Genomic DNA, 22,076 nt, shown 5'->3' with positions numbered 1-22,076 from the left:
ATTGAAACTGAAACAGTGCATCCCGAATGGGTGGCGGCAGCAAACAATGTACCAGGCCAGCCATAATTTACAACCTGATAGAAATATTTTTTGGACTACCAAGAAATGTATTAGCGAAATATATTAAATCATGCATTGAACTGCATCTATCTATTCTGCCAACAATGCCTTACTGTACAACATGTAATTTTGAGTCAAATAGAACCTATTTTTAAAACCTCTTATCAAGTTGGTTTTGAAGCATAAACTGGGAATTTGATATGTTTTACTGATTTTATGATTGTCCGTTTGTTTCATATCTGCAAAGTAGTTCAAATGCTGTCAGTTCCACTTGAAATACTCCAAAATCAGTCGAAAATACAGTATTTGGTTCTTTGAGCTTGACACCAATAAGCACAAAGTAAGGAAAAATGTGACCTGTAATTGTTTTTTTAATATGTGCCAGAATGTATTTGTGCCTCTTTTTCCAAGAAGGACCATAGTGATTGTATCAGATGTTAACGCAGAATAAAGAGTTGATAAGCTAAACATTGTGGCCATTAGGGTGTCTTCACTTGTTCTTCTATCTCTGGTGGTTTAGCTGTCTATCAAAGTTTTGTTTACAATATTTCATGGTATTGTGTAAAAAATATTATAAAAATTTGAATAATCAATGTGTTATGATGAGAAGGAATTCTAGAAAACAGCCAACAGACCAAGAAACATATTTAAATACATTTTATTTGCAATGTCCAGCAATGCAATATGGTATGAAACAAAAGATGTACAGTGTGTTTTTTATAAGTACAAAGTATTTCCTGAATAGCAAATTGTATGCAGTGATACTAATGCATTTTGAAAAGTCCTTTATACAAGTCCCTCACTTTAGTCAATCTCTTCAATGGTTGGGCCTTGGGAGCTGGCACCAGAGCTGGTCCGTGCCTGATCTCCACAGCAACCTGTGGGCATCCCTCCCTGCTGGTACAGCTTGGTAATGATAGGCTGGCATACTTTCTCCAGCTCCTTTAGCTGATGCTCATACTCCTCTTTGTCGCCCAGCTGGTTGTTCTCCAACCAGGAAATGGTCTGGTCGCACCTGTCCACCACTTTCTTTTTGTCCTCCTCGCTGATCTTGCCTTTCATGTTGTCGTCCTCCACGCTGCTCTTCATATTGAAGGCGTACGACTCCAGGGAGTTCTTGGCTGCTATCTTCTCCCTCTGTGCGTCATCCTCAGCTTTGTATTTGTCAGCGTCCTGCACCATCCTCTCAATGTCCTCTTTGCTGAGCCGGCCCTTGTCGTTGGTGATGGTGATCTTGTTCTCTTTGCCCGTGCTCTTGTCCACCGCTGATACGTTCAGAATGCCGTTGGCGTCGATGTCAAAGGTCACCTCGATCTGAGGGACTCCTCGTGGGGCAGGGGGGATCCCAGAGAGCTCAAACTTCCCCAGGAGGTTGTTGTCCTTGGTCAGGGCTCTCTCTCCCTCGTAGACCTGGATCATGACCCCGGGCTGGTTGTCGGAGTAAGTGGTGAAGGTCTGGGTCTGTTTGGATGGGATGGTGGTGTTGCGTTTGATCAGGGCGGTCATGACCCCTCCGGCGGTTTCGATGCCCAGGGACAGGGGAGCCACATCCAGCAGCAGCAGGTCCTGGACGTTCTCAGACTTGTCGCCAGACAAGATGGCCGCCTGGATGGCAGCGCCGTAGGCCACCGCCTCGTCTGGGTTGATGCTCTTGTTTAGCTCTCGGCCGTTGAAAAAGTCCTGCAGGAGCTTCTGAACCTTGGGGATCCGGGTGGAGCCTCCGACCAGGACGACGTCGTGGATTTGGGCCTTGTCCATCTTGGCATCCCTCAGGGCTTTCTCCACAGGCTCCAGGGTTCCCCTGAAGAGGTCGGAACACATCTCCTCAAAACGAGCCCTGGTGATGGAGGTGTAGAAGTCGATGCCCTCAAAGAGAGAGTCAATCTCAATGCTGGCCTGGGAGCTGGAGGACAGTGTTCTCTTGGCCCTCTCGCAGGCTGTCCTCAGCCTCCTCAGAGCCCGCTTGTTCTGGCTGATGTCCTTCTTGTGTTTCCTCTTGAACTCCTCCACAAAGTGACTAACCAGGCGGTTGTCAAAGTCCTCCCCGCCCAGGTGAGTGTCTCCAGCCGTGGCCTTCACCTCAAAGATCCCATCCTCGATGGTCAGGATGGACACGTCAAAGGTGCCCCCACCCAGGTCAAAAATCAGGACGTTGCGTTCCCTGGACTTGCCTTTGTCCATGCCGTAGGCGATGGCTGCCGCCGTGGGCTCGTTGATGATCCTCAGCACATTCAGCCCAGCGATCACTCCAGCGTCCTTAGTGGCCTGTCTCTGTGAGTCGTTGAAGTAGGCAGGGACTGTGATGACTGCATTGGACACCTTCTGGCCCAGGTAGGCCTCAGCGATCTCCCTCATCTTCACCAGGACCATGGAGGAGATCTCCTCTGGGTTGAAGGATTTGTTCTCACCTTTGTAATCTACCTGAACTTTAGGCTTTCCTCCGTCGCTGACCACCTTGAAGGGCCAGTGCTTCATGTCGGCTTGCACGACCTGATCGTTGAACTTTCGGCCAATCAGGCGTTTGGCGTCGAAAACAGTGTTGTTGGGGTTCATGGCCACCTGGTTCTTTGCTGCGTCTCCGATGAGTCTCTCAGTGTCTGTGAAGGCCACATAGCTGGGCGTGGTCCTGTTGCCCTGGTCGTTGGCGATGATCTCCACTTTGCCATGCTGGAACACCCCCACACAGGAGTAGGTGGTGCCCAGGTCAATGCCGATAGACGGGCCTTTAGCTGATGACATCTTGATGGTTTGGAGTTAGTTGCCTACAAATGAATGAAATAATATTTTAGAAATCGTTATTATTCTACGAAAACCTAGCTGCAAGTAATGTCAATCTCCACCAACAGAGATGTTAGCCTAAATATACTTGAATAACAACCAAACCTGGGTTCAAATACATGTGTATTTAAGTATTTGTATTCTTATTTTCTGTGTATTTGAATATTTTCAAATAATGTGGCAAATTCTATTTAAAATATTTGAAACAATTTTCAAATACTTGTCTCCAAATACATTTCAAATGCACCTAGGAACAAACAATCCTGGGTTCAAATGCATGGAATATTTTAATTTTAAAATACACTTGTCTGTGTATTTGAGAATTTTCAAATACATGGTAATACTTTCCAAATGTATTTCCAAACACATTCCAATATTCAACTACTTATATTTCAAAATGTACTGGTATTTTAAAGTCCTTGAAAAACAATACTAAGCATTTGAACCCAGGTCTGAAAACAACACTGTTGTCAACGTTTGTGTTATATATTAGTGTTATACACATATATATATATATATATATTAGTGTTATATATTAGTGTTATACATATATATATATATATATATATATATTAGTGTTACATATTAGTGTTATACATATATATATATATATATATATATATATATTAGTGTTATATATTAGTGTTATACATATATATATATATATATATATATTAGTGTTATATATTAGTGTTATACATATATATATATATATATATATATATATTAGTGTTATATATTAGTGTTATACATATATATATATATATATTAGTGTTATATATTAGTGTTATACACATATATATATATATATATTAGTGTTATATATTAGTGTTATACATATATATATATATATATTAGTGTTATATATATATATATATATATATTAGTGTTATATATTAGTGTTATACACATATATATATATATATATATATATATTAGTGTTATATATTAGTGTTATACATATATATATATATATATATTAGTGTTATATATTACTGTTATACATATATATATATATATATTAGTGTTATATATTAGTGTTATACATATATATATATATATATTAGTGTTATATATTAGTGTTATACATATATATATATATATATATTAGTGTTATATATTAGTGTTATACACATATATATATATATATATATATATATATATTAGTGTTATATATTAGTGTTATACATATATATATATATTAGTGTTATATATTAGTGTTATACATATATATATATATATATATTAGTGTTATATATTAGTGTTATACATATATATATATATATATATATATATTAGTGTTATATATTAGTGTTATATATTAGTGTTATACATATATATATATATATATATTAGTGTTATATATTAGTGTTATACACATATATATATATATATATATATATATTAGTGTTAGACACAATCATTTCTGCTAATCTATTACAGAGAAACTCTTTTCACAACAGGCCTACATTTTTTCTATGAACACAACTGAATAATATTGTGTTATCTTCACAGCATTAGAGCAGGTCTTCTTAAAATGAAGAAATAACTAATTATAATAAATAATAATATGCAACAAAAAAATAAAGTAGGCCTAGTCTGTCCAATGAAATAACATAATAAATGCTTTTATAATATATTTTTAAAATATTATTTCTTTATTAGTTAACCAAATATTCTGGCATAATGTTATAGCTAAATCGTCTATGTTCACACAACCAACATAGCATACTTTTTTATTTTATCAAGTTTATAACTGTCACAGCCATTATGAAAATAGGGTACTGAATTAATTTCCCTGTACTTACAGTTTATGAATGTAGAGGTCTGTTGAAAGTGTCTCTTCTCTTTTCTTGCTTTCTTTTCCCTTTAGTATTCTCGTTGAGTCGATGTTTGACTCTGAATGTACGTCACCAGAATATATACCATCCCCATTACCTAAAAAAGATCACTCGTGATTTCTAGCCATTTCTCGAACTCTCCGACTACATTGCTCATGAGAGCGCAGCATTCCTGTGCAATGACGCAGGCTGCGAGGCGCACGCATCGGAAGCGCAACAAATGAAAGTTCTCGTTATTCCAGAGCGTTCGAGAGGCGCGGAGACCTGTCCAGAACGCACACACACAGCACACTAATAGTGAAACCATTATTTGTATTGATTAAAATGATCAAAAACTGTTAATGACTCAAATTTCAACATAAATGAAACAGCATCCGGTTCAACCTTATTCAGTCGACATTTCAGTCTATCGGCAACACTGCAGTTCCTCAACAGTTCACGAGATGTCAGTCTATACATTTTTTCTCACTAATGAATAATAGACCTGTATTGTAAGAGAATTGAGTGCCTACTGCACAAGTGGTAAGTGCCTCCAGGGAAGATCCTTTTTTTAAATATTAAAGCCAGAGTATTTAAGATATCCAGTATTATTTGTTAAATGAAAGACAAATGATGAACACACCGGCTAATCCTTCTAATCTCTTCTCTATTCCCCTTGACTTTCTCCACATTTTGTTACGTTACAGCCTTATTCTAAAAATGTATGAAATTATTTTTTTCATCATCAATCAACACACAATACCTCAAAATGACAAAGCAAAAACTGTTTTTTTGAAATTGTTGCATATTTATTAAAAATAAAAACAGAAATACCTTATTTACATAAGTATTCAGCCCTGGATACTTATGAGAGAAGATGTGCTCAAAGATGCCCTCTGGTGGTCTGAATGAGCATTAAAGGCAACAATGGTTGACAGTAAAATACTATGATTTCACGCACTTTAAGTTGCCTTACCAGACCGCACTGCAGCAGAATGCAACTACTAAATGAGGACACACTTCACACTATATACACAGCAGTGCCGGTTGGTGCCGTTGAAGATTATGGAGGATTTTGTTTTATTACCACGGCCTTATTTCGATTTCAGAATATCGGATGACTGTCATTCATATTCCCATTCACCCAGCTCAATGTGACATCAATAGGTTTGGCTACTACATGATACTCAAATTTGCCCTATACCAATCAAGAGATTGCTACAACCTATAGCCTAGAAATGAAAGTTTATACCGTAGGTATAATATCTCACTGATCATCCCAAAAGCCAACACCTCATTTGGCCGCCTTTCCTTCCAGTTCTCTGCTGCCTGTGACTGGAATGAATTGCAAAAATTGCTGAAGTTGGAGACTTTTATTTCCCTCACCAACTTTAAACATCTGCTATCTGAGCAGCTAACCGATCGCTGTAGCTGTACATAGTCCATCTGTAAACAGCCCACCCAATTTAGCTACCTCATCCCCTTACTGTTTTTATTTATTTACTTTTCTGCTCTTTTGCACACCAGTATCTCTACTTGCACATGATCCTCTGATGATTTATCACTCCAGTGTTAATCTGCTAAATTGTAATTATTCGCTCCTATGGCCTATTTATTGCCTGCCTCCTCATGCCTTTTGCACACAATGTATATAGACTAATTTCCCCCCCCCCTACTGTGTTATTTACTTGTTTATTGTTTACTCCATGTGTAACTCTGTGTTGTTGTCTGTTCACACTGCTATGCTTTATCTTGGCCAGGTCGCAGTTGTAAATGAGAACTTGTTCTCAACTAGCCTACCTGGTTAAATAAAGGTGAAATAAATAAAAAAAATAAAAAAAGGTGCACAGGTCGAGAGACAAATTGGAGTGATCAAGGTGACAGGCAGAGACACATTCAATACCGCCTTGCACACTCTCGCCTGCATCTAGCTGATCTGGGGTGTAATTTTTAGTCCAAACAGTTTCAAAATGTTTCGAAAGGTTCTATTGGACAAATTCAGGTAGGTCCCGCCCCATTTCGTTCTGTTGAAGAAACATTTTGCAACATAATCGTCAGAATGAATACACCCCTGATCACCCACACACACAGTTCAATTTCATAGCAGCCACATAAAGCATTATGACTTTACTTGTTGTAACATTCCTTCTCGCATCTACAAGCTTTCCTCCTCTCACCTTTTCCCTTCACTTGTGGACTTCAGTACACAACACAACAGCTGTCTGTGACTAGGCACAAAAACCTCTCCATGCCAAACCTTCACACCATAACCACTAACCGCTACACAACCTACATCGTCACCATATCAAGGTTATATTAAAACAAAACTAAATGGAACCAACACATTAGTAAACCCACAATCGAATCCCAAGTGTACAATCACACATTACAGTGTACAGCAAGTAGTTTAGCAGTTAAACCAGCGGGCCCCGGTGTCAATACATTTATAAAACCAAAAGCTTACATTGACTTGGAAGAGTTGCAGTGTTGGATAGCCTTAGCCAGCTAGCTAACATAAATAGCATTCCTCTCTGTTTGAGTCCGGTTCTTTGGGTAGGCAAAATTAGCTGCAATAGCTAAGTGAAAGGTAGACTAAGAAGAAGAGAAAATAAAATGAAATATAGCTAGCTCTCTCTCTCTCTATGCTGCTTCAACTATTACCTTTCTCTCTTTGAGTCAACTACTCACTGCAGTGCTAGCTAGCTGTAGCTTATGCTTTCAGTACTAAATTAATTATCAGATCCTTTGGATGGAAAACTTGTTAGTTCATACTGAAAGAGCTCTGATAGGTTGGAGGATGTCCTCCAGGTGTAGTCATAATTATTGTGTCAGTCTATGGAAGGGGGTGAGAACCATGAGCCTCCTAGGTTTTAAATCATTGAAGTCAATTTACCCAACGAATTCGCCAGACATAGGCTATTTGTTTTACAAAACAAGAAGGACAAGCTACACTTGCAGATGTGCATAATATGCTGTGACCCGAATCAAAAAGTATTTATCACCAAATAACAACAACTTAGCTATAGGTTGTTGTAAAATTTTAATTTAAAACCGGTTCTTATGGGTGAACACCTTATAGTTTCATTGTATTGACATTCCCAGCCTTATTTACAGTCGTCCGTTTTTGTTCAAAATATGAAGTCATTGAAACTGAAACAGTGCATCCCGAATGGGTGGCGGCAGCAAACAATGTACCAGGCCAGCCATAATTTACAACCTGATAGAAATATTTTTTGGACTACCAAGAAATGTATTGGCGAATTATATTAATCATGCATTGAACTGCATCTATCTATTCTGCCAACAATGCCTTACTGTACAACATGTAATTTTGAGTCAAATAGAACCTATTTTTAAAACCTCTTATCAAGTTGGTTTTGAAGCATAAACTGGGAATTTGATATGTTTTACTGATATTATGATTGTCCGTTTGTTTCATATCTGCAAAGTAGTTCAAATGCTGTCAGTTCCACTTGAAATACTCCAAAATCAGTCAAATATACAGTATTTGGTTCTTTGAGCTTGACACCAATAAGCACAAAGTAAGGAAAAATGTGACCTGTAATTGTTTTTTTAATATGTGCCAGAATGTATTTGTGCCTCTTTTTCCAAGAAGTACCATAGTGATTGTATCAGATGTTATCGCAGAATAAAGAGTTGATAAGCTAAACATTGTGGCCATTAGGGTGTCTTCACTTGTTCTCCTATCTCTGGTGGTTTAGCTGTCTATCAAAGTTTTGTTTACAATATTTCATGGTATTGTGTAAAAATTATTATAAATATGTGAATAATCAATGTGTTATGATGAGAAGGAATTCTAGAAAACAGCCAACAGACCAAGAAACATATTTAAATACATTTTATTTGCAATGTCCAGCAATGCAATATGGTATGAAACAAAAGATGTACAGTGTGTTTTTTATAAGTACAAAGTATTTCCTGAATAGCAAATTGTATGCAGTGATACTAATGCATTTTGAAAAGTCCTTTATACAAGTCCCTCACTTTAGTCAATCTCTTCAATGGTTGGGCCTTGGGAGCTGGCACCAGAGCTGGTCCGTGCCTGATCTCCACAGCAACCTGTGGGCATCCCTCCCTGCTGGTACAGCTTGGTAATGATAGGCTGGCATACTTTCTCCAGATCCTTTAGCTGATGCTCATAGTCCTCTTTGTCGCCCAGCTGGTTGTTCTCCAACCAGGAAATGGTCTGGTCGCACCTGTCCACCACTTTCTTTTTGTCCTCCTCGCTGATCTTGCCTTTCATGTTGTCGTCCTCCACGCTGCTCTTCATATTGAAGGCGTACGACTCCAGGGAGTTCTTGGCTGCTATCTTCTCCCTCTGTGCGTCATCCTCAGCTTTGTATTTGTCAGCGTCCTGCACCATCCTCTCAATGTCCTCTTTGCTGAGCCGGCCCTTGTCGTTGGTGATGGTGATCTTGTTCTCTTTGCCCGTGCTCTTGTCCACCGCTGATACGTTCAGAATGCCGTTGGCGTCGATGTCAAAGGTCACCTCGATCTGAGGGACTCCTCGTGGGGCAGGGGGGATCCCAGAGAGCTCAAACTTCCCCAGGAGGTTGTTGTCCTTGGTCAGGGCTCTCTCTCCCTCGTAGACCTGGATCATGACCCCGGGCTGGTTGTCGGAGTAAGTGGTGAAGGTCTGGGTCTGTTTGGATGGGATGGTGGTGTTGCGTTTGATCAGGGCGGTCATGACCCCTCCGGCGGTTTCGATGCCCAGGGACAGGGGAGCCACATCCAGCAGCAGCAGGTCCTGGACGTTCTCAGACTTGTCGCCAGACAAGATGGCCGCCTGGATGGCAGCGCCGTAGGCCACCGCCTCGTCTGGGTTGATGCTCTTGTTTAGCTCTCGGCCGTTGAAAAGGTCCTGCAGGAGCTTCTGGACCTTGGGGATCCGGGTGGAGCCTCCGACCAGGACGACGTCGTGGATTTGGGCCTTGTCCATCTTGGCATCCCTCAGGGCTTTCTCCACAGGCTCCAGGGTTCCCCTGAAGAGGTCGGAACACATCTCCTCAAAACGAGCCCTGGTGATGGAGGTGTAGAAGTCGATGCCCTCAAAGAGAGAGTCAATCTCAATGCTGGCCTGGGAGCTGGAGGACAGTGTTCTCTTGGCCCTCTCGCAGGCTGTCCTCAGCCTCCTCAGAGCCCGCTTGTTCTGGCTGATGTCCTTCTTGTGTTTCCTCTTGAACTCCTCCACAAAGTGACTAACCAGGCGGTTGTCAAAGTCCTCCCCGCCCAGGTGAGTGTCTCCAGCCGTGGCTTTCACCTCAAAGATCCCATCCTCGATGGTCAGGATGGACACGTCAAAGGTGCCCCCACCCAGGTCAAAAATCAGGACGTTGCGTTCCCTGGACTTGCCTTTGTCCATGCCGTAGGCGATGGCTGCCGCCGTGGGCTCGTTGATGATCCTCAGCACATTCAGCCCAGCGATCACTCCAGCGTCCTTAGTGGCCTGTCTCTGTGAGTCGTTGAAGTAGGCAGGGACTGTGATGACTGCATTGGACACCTTCTGGCCCAGGTAAGCCTCAGCGATCTCCCTCATCTTCACCAGGACCATGGAGGAGATCTCCTCTGGGTTGAAGGATTTGTTCTCACCTTTGTAATCTACCTGAACTTTAGGCTTTCCTCCGTCACTGACCACCTTGAAGGGCCAGTGCTTCATGTCGGCTTGCACGACCTGATCGTTGAACTTTCGGCCAATCAGGCGTTTGGCGTCGAAAACGGTGTTGTTGGGGTTCATGGCCACCTGGTTCTTTGCTGCGTCTCCGATGAGTCTCTCAGTGTCTGTGAAGGCCACATAGCTGGGCGTGGTCCTGTTGCCCTGGTCGTTGGCGATGATCTCCACTTTGCCATGCTGGAACACCCCCACACAGGAGTAGGTGGTGCCCAGGTCAATGCCGATAGACGGGCCTTTAGCTGATGACATCTTGATGGTTTGGAGTTAGTTGCCTACAAATGAATGAAATAATATTTTAGAAATCGTTATTATTCTACGAAAACCTAGCTGCAAGTAATGTCAATCTCCACCAACAGAGATGTTAGCCTAAATATACTTGAATAACAACCAAACCTGGGTTCAAATACATGCGTATTTAAGTATTTGTATTCTTATTTTCTGTGTATTTGAATATTTTCAAATAATGTGGCCAATTCTATTTAAAATATTTGAAACAATTTTCAAATACTTGTCTCCAAATACATTTCAAATGCACCTAGGAACAAACAATCCTGGGTTCAAATGCATGGAATATTTTAATTTTAAAATACACTTGTCTGTGTATTTGAGAATTTTCAAATACATGGTAATACTTTCCAAATGTATTTCCAAACACATTCCAATATTCAACTACTTATATTTCAAAATGTACTGGTATTTTAAAGTCATTGAAAAACAATACTAAGCATTTGAACTCAGGTCTGAAAACAACACTGTTGTCAATGTTTGTGTTATATATTAGTGTTATACATATATTAGTGTTAGACACAATCAGTTCTGCTAATCTATTACAGAGAAACTCTTTTCACAACAGGCCTACATTTTTTCTATGAACACAACTGAATAATATTGTGTTATCTTCACAGAATTAGAGCAGGTCTTCTTAAAATGAAGAAATAACTAATTATAATAAATAATAATATGCAACAAAAAAATAAAGTAGGCCTAGTCTGTCCAATGAAATAACATAATAAATGCTTTTATAATATATTTTTATAATATTATTTCTTTATTAGTTAACCAAATATTCTGGCATAATGTTATAGCTAAATCGTCTATGTTCACACAACCAACATAGCATAATTTTTTATTTTATCAAGTTTATAACTTTCACAGCCATTATGAAAGTAGGGTACTGAATTAATTTCCCTTTACTTACAGTTTATGAATGTAGAGGTCTGTTGAAAGTGTCTCTTCTCGTTTCTTGCTTTCTTTTCCCTTTAGTATTCTCGTTGAGTCGATGTTTGAATCTGAATGTACTTCACCAGAATATATACCATCCCCATTGCCTAAAAAATATCCCTCATGATTTCTAGCCATTTCTCGAACTCTCCGACTACATTGCTCATGAGAGCGCAGCATTCCTGTGCAATGACGCAGGCTGCGAGGCGCACGCATTGGAAGCGCAGCAAAGGAAAGTTCTCGTTATTCCAGAGCTTTCGAGAGGCGCGGAGACCTGTCCAGAACGCACACACACAGCACACTAATAGTGAAACCATTATTTGTATTGATTAAAATGATCAAAAACCGTTAATGTTTCAAATTTCAACACAAATGAAACAGCATCCGGTTCAACCTTATTCAGTCGACATTTCAGTCTATCGGCAACACTGCAGTTCCTCAACAGTTCACGAGATGTCAGTCTATACATTTTCTCTCACTAATGAATAATAGACCTGTATTGTAAGAGAATTGAGTGCCTACTGCACAAGTGGTAAGTGCAACTCACCACAAGTTAATGTGCCTTTTTTATATTAAAGCCAGAGTATTTAAGATATCCAGTATTAATTGTTAAATGAAAGACAAATGATGAACACACCGGCTAATCCTTCTCTATTCTATTCTAGTCAATGCTATTCTGTTCTATACCATTCTAGTCTAGCCTATTCCGTACTGATGGCCCATCAGTTCACATTTGCTTACCGCAAACAAGATATCTCCATCATATCCCCATCATGGTAGCTAAAGTATTTGCTAATATACATTGCATTCGGAAAGTATTCAGACCCCTTGACTTTCTCCACATTTTGTTACGTTACAGCCTTATTCTAAAAATGTATGAAATTATTTTTTTCATCATCAATCAACACACAATACCTCAAAATGACAAAGCAAAAACTGTTTAAAAAAAAAATTTGTTGCATATTTATTAAAAATAAAAACAGAAATACCTTATTTACATAAGTATTCAGCCCTGGATACTTATGAGAGAAGATGTGCTCAAAGATGCCCTCTGGTGGTCTGAATGAGCATTAAAGGCAACAATGGTTGACAGTAAAATACTATGATTTCACGCACTTTAAGTTGCCTTATCATACCCCACTGCAGCAGAATGCAACTACTAAATGAGGACACACTTCACACTATATACACAGCAGTGCCGGTTGGTGCTGTTGAAGATTATGGAGGATTTTGTTTTATTACCACGGCCTTATTTCGATTACAGAATATCGGATGACTGTCATTCATATTCCCATTCACCCAGCTCAATGTGACATCAATAGGTTTGGCTACTACATGATACTCAAATTTGCCCTATACCAATCAAGAGATTGCTACAACCTATAGCCTAGAAATGAAAGTTTATACCTGTCACGCCCTGGCCTTAGTTATCTTTGTTTTCTGTATTATTTTGGTTAGGTCAGGGTGTGACAGGGGGGATGTTTGTGTGTATTTGTCTCGTCTTGGGTGGTTGTATTGTATAGGGGGTTTTGTAGAGTTTATGGGGTTGTGTTTAGTGTAGGTGTCTAGGTATGTCTATGGTTGCCTGAATTGTTCTCACCCAGAGACAGCTGTCTATCATTGTCTCTGATTGGGATCCATATTTAAGGCAGCCATAGGCATTAGGCTATTGTGGGTAATTGTCTATGTGTAAGTTGCCAGTGTCTGCACTTATTGTTTGAATAGCTTCACGGTCGTCTGTTTGTTGTTTTGTTTAGTTTGTATAGTGTTCGTTTCGTTTTCGTCTTCTCGTCAATAAAGAAGTATGTATTGTTATCACGCTGCGCCTTGGTCCACTCTTCCTCATCAAGACGATCGTGACAGAATTACCCACCATACCAGGACCAAGCAGCGTGTTAAGCAGCAGCAGGAGCAACCTACACAGGATTTATGGCAATGGGAGCAGAGTCTGGACTATACTACGTGGGAGGAGATCGACAGGTGGGCGATCGACCCAGGGAGAATGCCGGAGCCCGCCTGGGATTCTCTGGAGCAGTGTGAGGAGGGTTACCGGCGAATGGAGGCAGCACGACGACGCGGTAGGAAGCCTGTGAGTCAGCCCAAAAAATTTATTGGGGGGGGGGGGCTACAATGGAGTGTGGCGAAGTCAGGTAGGAGACCTGCGCCAACTCCCTATGCTTATCGTGGAGTGCGAGAGTACGGGCAGACACCGTGTTATGTGGTAGAGCGCATGGTGTCTCCTGTACGTGTGCATAGCCCGGTGCGGGTTATTCCACCTCCCCGCACTGGCAGGGCTAGATTGGGCATTGAGCCAGGTGCCATGAAGCCGGCTCAACGCGTCTGGTCTCCAGTGCGTCTCCTCGGGCCGGTATACATGGCACCAGCCTTACGCATGGTGTCCCCGGTTCGCCAACACAGCCCAGTGCGGGTTATTCCACCTCCCCGCACTGGTCGGGCTACGGGGAGCATTCAACCAGGTAAGGTTGGGCAGGCTCAGTGCTCAAGGGAGCCAGTACGCCTGCACGGTCCGGTATATCCGGCGCCATCTCCTCGCCCCAGCCCAGTACCACCAGTGCCAACACCACGCACCAGGCTTCCAGTGTGTCTCCAGAGCCCTGTTCCTCCTCCACGCACTCGCCCTATGGTGCGTGTCTCCAGCCCGGTACCACCAGTTCCGGCACCACGCACCAAGCCTCCTGTGCGTCTCCAGAGTCCTGTGCGTCCTGTTGCTGCTCCCCGCACTAGCCTTGAGGTGCGTGTCCTTAGCCCGGTACCTCCAATTCCGGTACCACGCACCAGGCCTACTGTGCGCCTCAGCCGGCCAGAGTCTGCCGTCTGCCCAGTGCCGCCTGCACTGTCCGTCTGCCCAGAGCCGCCTGCGCTATCCGTCTGTCCCGAGCCGTCAGAGCTGCCCGTCTGTCCCGAGCCGTCAGAGCTGCCCGTCTGTCCCGAGCCGTCAGAGCAGCCCGTCTGTCCCGAGCCGTCAGAGCCGCCCGTCTGTCCCGAGCCGTCAGAGCCGCCCGTCTGTCCCGAGCCGTCAGAGCCGCCCGTCTGTCCCGAGCCGTCAGAGCCGCCCGTCTGTCCCGAGCCGTCAGAGCCGCCCGTCTGTCCCGAGCCGTCAGAGCCGCCCGTCTGTCCCGAGCCGTCAGAGCCGCCCGCCAGACAGGAGCAGCCAGAGCCGCCCGCCAGACAGGAGCAGCCAGAGCCGCCCGCCAGCCAGGAGCAGCCAGAGCCGCCCGCCAGCCAGGAGCAGCCAGAGCCGCCCGCCAGCCAGGAGCAGCCAGAGCCGCCCGCCAGCCAGGAGCAGCCAGAGCCGCCCGCCAGCCAGGAGCAGGCAGAGCCGCCCGCCAGCCAGGATCTGCCAGAGCCGCCAGTCAGCCAGGATCTGCCAGAGCCACCAAAGCGGGTATTAACTATGGTGGAGTGGGGGCCATGTCCCGCACCCGAGCCGCCGCCGTAGGAAGGCCCACCCGGACCCTCCCCTTCTGTGTCAGGTTTTGCGGCCGGAGTCCGCACCTTTGGGGGGGGGGGGGGGTACTGTCACGCCCTGGCCTTAGTTATCTTTGTTTTCTGTATTATTTTGGTTAGGTCAGGGTGTGACAGGGGGGATGTTTGTGTGTATTTGTCTCGTCTTGGGTGGTTGTATTGTATAGGGGGTTTTGTAGAGTTTATGGGGTTGTGTTTAGTGTAGGTGTCTAGGTATGTCTATGGTTGCCTGAATGGTTCTCAATCAGAGACAGCTGTCTATCATTGTCTCTGATTGGGAGCCATATTTAAGGCAGCCATAGGCATTAGGCTATTGTGGGTAATTGTCTATGTGTAAGTTGCCAGTGTCTGCACTTATTGTTTGAATAGCTTCACGGTCGTCTGTTTGTTGTTTTGTTTAGTTTGTATAGTGTTCGTTTCATTTTCGTCTTCTCGTCCATAAAGAAGTATGTATTGTTATCACGCTGCGCCTTGGTCCACTCTTCCTCAAGACGATCGTGACAATACCGTAGGTGCACAGGTCGAGAGACAAATTGGAGTGATCAAGGTGACAGGCGGAGACACATTCAATACCGCCTTGCACACTCTCGCCTGCATCTAGCTGATCTGGGGTGTAATTTTTAGTCCAAACAGTTTCAAAACGTTTCGAAAGGTTCTATTGGACAAATTCAGGTAGGTCCCGCCCCATTTTGTTCTATTGAAGAAACATTTTGCAACATAATCGTCAGAATGAATACACCCCTGATCACCCCCACACACAGTTCAATTTCATAGCAGCCACATAGAGCATTATGACTTTACTTGTTGTAACATTCCTTCTCGCATCTACAAGCTTTCCTCCTCTCACCTTTTCCCTTCACTTGTGGACTTCAGTACACAACACAACAGCTGTCTGTGACTAGGCACAAAAACCTCTCCATGCCAAACCTTCACACCATAACCACTAACCGCTACACAACCTACATCGTCACCATATCAAGGTTATAGTAAAACAAAACAAAATGGAACCAACATATTGGTAAACCCACAATCAAATCCCAAGTGTACAATCACACATTACAGTGTACAGCAAGTAGTTTAGCAGTTAAACCAGCGGGCCCGGTGTCAATACATTTATAAAACCAAAAGCTTACATTGACTTGGAAGAGTTGCAGTGTTGGATAGCCTTAGCCAGCTAGCTAACATAAATATCATTCCTCTCTGTTTGAGTCTGGTTCTTTGGGTAGGCTAAATTAGCTGCAATAGCTAAGTGAAAGGTAGACTAAGAAGAAGAAAAAATAAAATGAAATATAGCTAGCTCTCTCTCTCTCTCTATGCTGCTTCAACTATTGCCTTTCTCTCTTTGAGTCAACTACTCACTGCAGTGCTAGCTAGCTGTAGCTTATGCTTTCAGTACTAAATTAATTATCAGCTCCTATGGATGGAAAACTTGTTAGTTCATACTGCAAGAGCTCTGATAGGTTGGAGGATGTCCTCCAGGTGTAGTCATAATTATTGTGTACGTCTATGGAATGGGGTGAGAACCACGAGGCTCCTAGGTTTTGAATTATTGAAGTCAATGTACCCAACGAATTCGCCAGACATAGGCTATTTGTTTTACAAAACAACGCGCAACTGCGACTCAAACTGGCCATTGTTTAATTAGAAAAAATATGGCCCTTTATAATGTCCACTTATGTACATATGCTGAATATAGCATCTTAACGTTTTAAAACAAAATAGATAAATAATTTGTCCAGCCTTTGCTGCTACGCTTGCAGATGTGCATAATATGCTGTGACCCTAATCAAAAAGTATTTATCACCAAATAACAACAACTTAGCTATAGGTTGTTGTAACATTTTAATTTGAAACTGGTTTTTCATGTAATTAGATAATAATCTTATGGGTGAACACCTTATAGTTTCATTGTATTAACATTCCCAGCCTTATTTACAGTCGTCCGTTTTTGTTCAAAATATGAAGTCATTGAAACTGAAACAGTGCATCCCGAATGGGTGGCGGCAGCAAACAATGTACCAGGCCAGCCATAATTTACAACCTGATAGAAATATTTTTTGGACTACCAAGAAATGTATTGGCGAAATATATTAAATCATGCATTGAACTGCATCTATCTATTCTGCCAACAATGCCTTACTGTACAACATGTAATTTTGAGTCAAATAGAACCTATTTTTAAAACCTCTTATCAAGTTGGTTTTGAAGCATAAACTGGGAATTTGATATGTTTTACTGATTTTATGATTGTCCGTTTGTTTCATATCTGCAAAGTAGTTCAAATGCTGTCAGTTCCACTTGAAATACTCCAAAATCAGTCGAAAATACAGTATTTGGTTCTTTGAGCTTGACACCAATAAGCACAAAGTAAGGAAAAATGTGACCTGTAATTGTTTTTTTAATATGTGCCAGAATGTATTTGTGCCTCTTTTTCCAAGAAGGACCATAGTTCTTGTGTCATGTTTTGTCTTTGATCTTCATGTCTTGTCCCTGTGCTTCCCTCTGCTGGTCTTATTAGGTTCTTTCCCTCTTTCTCTCTCTATCGTTCCGTTCCTGCTCCCAGCTGTTTCTCATTCTCCTAACGACCTCATTTACTCTTTCACACCTGTCCCCTATTTTGCCCTCTGATTAGAGTCCCTATTTCTCCCTCTGTTTTCCGCTTCTGCCTGGTCGGATTCTTGTTTGATGTTTGCTGTTCCTGTGTCCTTGTTCCGCCCTGTCGTGTTCTTTGCCTTCTTCAGATGCTGCGTGTGAGCAGGTGTCTATGTCAGCTACGGCCAGTGCCTTCCTGAAGCGACCTGCAGTCTGTGGTCGCGTCTCCAGTCGTTCCTCTCTATTGACGAGAGGATTTGACCATTGATAATATCCAGGAGAATCATTATTTGTTTATTACTGGAATAAAGACTCTGTTACTATTACGTCGCTTTTGGGTCCTCATTCATCAGCATAACAGAAGAATCCGACCAAGATGGACCCAGCGACTATGGATTCTCTCAACACTGACGTCGAGTTCCAGGGAGCAATGCTCGGCAGACACGAGCAGGAATTGTTTGCTGCTCGTCATGCCGTTGAGACCCTGGCCGCTCAGGTCTCCGATCTCTCTGGACAGTTTCAGAGTCTTCATCTCGTGCCACCAGCTACTTCCTGGTCTTCCGAGTCTCCGGAACCTAGGGTTAATAACCCACCATGTTACTCTGGGCAGCCCACTGAGTGTCGCTCCTTTCTCACCCAGTGTGATATTGTGTTCTCTCTCCAGCCCAACACTTACTCAAGAGAGAGAGCTCGGATCGCTTACGTCATATCACTCCTTACTGGTCGGGCTCGGGAGTGGGGCACAGCTATCTGGGAGGCAAGGGCTGAGTGTTCTAACGATTATCAGAACTTTAAAGAGGAGATGATACGGGTTTTTGATCGTTCAGTTTTTGGGAAGGAGGCTTCCAGGGCCCTGGCTTCCCTATGTCAAGGTGATCGATCCATAACGGATTACTCTATAGAGTTTCGCACTCTTGCTGCCTCCAGTGACTGGAACGAGCCGGCGTTGCTCGCTCGTTTTCTGGAGGGACTTCACGCTGAGGTTAAGGATGAGATTCTCTCCCGGGAGGTTCCTTCCAGCGTGGACTCTTTGATTGCACTCGCCATCCGCATAGAACGACGGGTAGATCTTCGTCACCGAGCTCGTGGAAGAGAGCTCGCGTTAACGGTGTTTCCCCTCTCCGCATCTCAACCATCTCCTCCCACCGGCTCAGAGACTGAGCCCATGCAGCTGGGAGGTATTCGCATCTCGACTAAGGAGAGGGAACGGAGAATCACCAACCGCCTTTGCCTCTATTGCGGTTCTGCGGGACATTTTGTCATGTCATGTCCAGTAAAAGCCAGAGCTCATCAGTAAGCGGAGGGCTACTGGTGAGCGCTACTACTCCTGTCTCTCCATCAAGATCCTGTACTACCTTGTCGGTCCATCTACGCTGGACCGGTTCAGCTGCTTCCTGCAGTGCCTTGATAGACTCTGGGGCTGAGGGTTGTTTTATGGACGAAGCATGGGCTCGGAAACATGACATTCCTCTCAGACAGTTAGGGAAGCCCACGCCCATGTTCGCCTTAGATGGTAGTCTTCTCCCCAGTATCAGATGTGAGACACTACCTTTAACCCTCACAGTATCTGGTAACCACAGTGAGACCATTTCCTTTTTGATTTTTCGTTCACCTTTTACACCTGTTGTTTTGGGTCATCCCTGGCTAGTATGTCATAATCCTTCTATTGATTGGTCTAGTAATTCTATCCTATCCTGGAACGTTTCTTGTCATGTGAAGTGTTTAATGTCTGCTATCCCTCCTGTGTCTTCTGTCCCCTCTACTCAGGAGGAACCTGGTGATTTGACAGGAGTGCCGGAGGAATATCATGATCTGCGCACGGTCTTCAGTCGGTCCAGAGCCAGCTCCCTTCCTCCTCACCGGTCGTATGATTGTTGTATTGATCTCCTTCCGGGGACCACTCCCCCTCGGGGTAGACTATACTCTCTGTCGGCTCCCGAACGTAAGGCTCTCGAGGATTATCTGTCTGTTTCTCTCAACGCCGGTACCGTGGTGCCTTCTTCCTCTCCCGCCGGAGCGGGATTTTTCTTTGTTAAGAAGAAGGACGGTACTCTGCGCCCCTGCGTGGATTATCGAGGGCTGAATGACATAACGGTTAAGAATCGTTATCCGCTTCCCCTTATGTCGTCAGCCTTCGAGATTTTGCAGGGAGCCAGGTTCTTTACTAAGTTGGACCTTCGTAACGCTTACCATCTCGTACGCATCAGAGAGGGGGACGAGTGGAAAACGGCGTTTAACACTCCGTTAGGGCATTTTGAATACCGGGTTCTGCCGTTCGGTCTCGCTAATGCTCCAGCTGTCTTTCAGGCATTAGTTAATGATGTACTGAGAGACATGCTGAACATTTTTGTTTTCGTTTACCTTGACGATATCCTGATTTTTTCACCGTCACTCGAGATTCATGTTCAGCACGTTCGACGTGTACTCCAGCGCCTTTTAGAGAATTGTCTCTACGTGAAGGCTGAGAAGTGCGCCTTTCATGTCTCCTCTGTCACATTTCTCGGTTCTGTTATTTCCGCTGAAGGCATTCAGATGGATCCCGCTAAGGTCCAGGCAGTCAGCGATTGGCCCGTTCCTAAGTCACGTGTCGAGTTGCAGCGCTTTCTTGGTTTCGCTAATTTCTATCGGCGTTTCATTCGTAATTTCGGTCAAGTGGCTGCCCCTCTCACAGCTCTGACTTCTGTCAAGACTTGCTTTAAGTGGTCCGGTTCCGCCCAGGGAGCTTTTGATATCCTCAAGAAGCGTTTTACATCCGCCCCTATCCTTGTTACTCCTGACGTCACTAAACAATTCATTGTCGAGGTTGACGCTTCAGAGGTGGGCGTGGGAGCCATTCTGTCTCAGCGCTTCCAGTCTGACGATAAGGTCCATCCTTGCGCTTACTTTTCTCATCGCCTGTCGCCATCGGAACGCAACTATGATGTGGGTAACCGCGAACTGCTCGCCATCCGCTTAGCCATAGGCGAATGGCGACAGTGGTTGGAGGGGGCGACCGTTCCTTTTGTCGTTTGGACTGACCATAAGAACCTTGAGTACATCCGTTCTGCCAAACGACTTAATGCACGTCAGGCTCGTTGGGCGTTGTTTTTCGCTCGTTTCGAGTTCGTGATTTCCTATCGTCCGGGAAATAAGAACACCAAGCCTGATGCCTTATCCCGTCTCTTTAGTTCTTCTGTGGCTTCTACCGACCCCGAGGGGATTCTCCCTGAAGGGCGTGTTGTCGGGTTGACTGTCTGGGGAATTGAGAGACAGGTAAAGCAAGCACTCACTCACACTGCGTCGCCGCACGCTTGTCCTAGTAACCTTCTGTTCGTTCCTGTCTCTACTCGTCTGGCTGTTCTTCAGTGGGCTCACTCTGCCAAGTTAGCTGGCCATCCCGGCGTTCGGGGTACGCTTGCTTCTATTCGCCAGCGGTTTTGGTGGCCTACTCAGGAGCGGGACACGCGCCGTTTCGTGGCTGCTTGTTCGGACTGCGCGCAGACTAAGTCAGGTAACTCTCCTCCTGCCGGTCGTCTCAGACCGCTTCCCATTCCTTCTCGACCATGGTCTCACATCGCCTTAGACTTTATTACCGGTCTGCCTTCGTCTGCGGGGAAGACTGTGATTCTTACGGTTATCGATAGGTTCTCTAAGGCGGCACATTTCATTCCCCTCGCTAAGCTTCCTTCCGCTAAGGAGACGGCACAAATCATCATTGAGAATGTGTTCAGAATTCATGGCCTCCCGTTAGACGCCGTTTCAGACAGAGGTCCGCAATTCACGTCACAGTTGGAGGGAGTTCTGTCGTTTGATTGGTGCTTCTGTCAGTCTCTCTTCCGGGTTTCATCCCCAGTCTAACGGTCAAGCAGAAAGGGCCAATCAGTCGATTGGTCGCATATTACGCAGCCTTTCGTTTCGAAACCCTGCGTCTTGGGCAGAACAGCTCCCCTGGGCTGAGTACGCTCACAACTCGCTTCCTTCGTCTGCTACCGGGCTATCTCCGTTTCAGAGTAGTCTTGGGTACCAGCCTCCTCTGTTCTCGTCCCAGCTCGCCGAGTCCAGCGTTCCCTCCGCTCAGGCTTTTGTCCAACGTTGTGAGCGCACCTGGAGGAGGGTCAGGTCTGCACTTTGCCGTTACAGGGCGCAGACTGTGAGAGCCGCCAATAGACGTAGGATTAGGAGTCCTAGGTATTGTCGCGGTCAGAGAGTGTGGCTTTCCACTCGTAACCTTCCCCTTACGACAGCTTCTCGCAAGTTGACTCCGCGGTTCATTGGTCCGTTCCGTGTCTCTCAGGTCGTCAATCCTGTCGCTGTGCGACTGCTTCTTCCGCGACATCTTCGTCGCGTCCACCCTGTCTTCCATGTCTCTTGTGTCAAGCCTTTTCTTCGCGCCCCCGTTCGTCTTCCCTCCCCCCCCCCCGTCCTTGTCGAGGGCGCTCCTATTTACA

At 44.1% G+C, this 22,076-nt stretch overlaps 2 protein-coding genes across 2 annotated transcripts; both read right to left on the bottom strand.

The window, feature by feature from the left end:
* Positions 1 to 702: 702 nt before the first annotated feature.
* On the bottom strand, positions 703 to 4,780 carry LOC120034028 (heat shock 70 kDa protein). Its single transcript, XM_038980423.1, has 2 exons — positions 4,647 to 4,780; positions 703 to 2,822 (listed from the first exon to the last, which is right to left on the bottom strand). Exon 2 carries the CDS (start codon positions 2,797 to 2,799, stop codon positions 865 to 867), a length of 1,935 nt encoding a protein of 644 aa, XP_038836351.1. The 5' UTR covers positions 2,800 to 2,822; positions 4,647 to 4,780; the 3' UTR covers positions 703 to 864.
* Positions 4,781 to 8,502: 3,722 nt separating this feature from the next.
* Positions 8,503 to 11,675, bottom strand: LOC120033995 (heat shock 70 kDa protein-like). Its single transcript, XM_038980397.1, has 2 exons — positions 11,549 to 11,675; positions 8,503 to 10,622 (listed from the first exon to the last, which is right to left on the bottom strand). Exon 2 carries the CDS (start codon positions 10,597 to 10,599, stop codon positions 8,665 to 8,667), a length of 1,935 nt encoding a protein of 644 aa, XP_038836325.1. The 5' UTR covers positions 10,600 to 10,622; positions 11,549 to 11,675; the 3' UTR covers positions 8,503 to 8,664.
* Between the last annotated feature and the right edge of the window lie 10,401 nt (positions 11,676 to 22,076).

The sequence above is a fragment of the Salvelinus namaycush genome, chromosome 3 (genome assembly GCF_016432855.1).
Source record: "Salvelinus namaycush isolate Seneca chromosome 3, SaNama_1.0, whole genome shotgun sequence".
Taxonomy (NCBI): Eukaryota; Metazoa; Chordata; class Actinopteri; order Salmoniformes; family Salmonidae; genus Salvelinus; species Salvelinus namaycush.
The sequence above is the reverse complement of the archived record's forward strand: the minus strand, read 5'-3'. Positions and strand labels throughout refer to the sequence as shown.

What these genes read in the sequence shown, in the direction of transcription:
- LOC120034028 (XM_038980423.1), bottom strand. Translation starts at nt 2,799, where the DNA reads ATGTCATCAGCTAAAGGCCCGTCTATCGGCATTGACCTGGGCACCACC.
- LOC120033995 (XM_038980397.1), bottom strand. Translation starts at nt 10,599, where the DNA reads ATGTCATCAGCTAAAGGCCCGTCTATCGGCATTGACCTGGGCACCACC.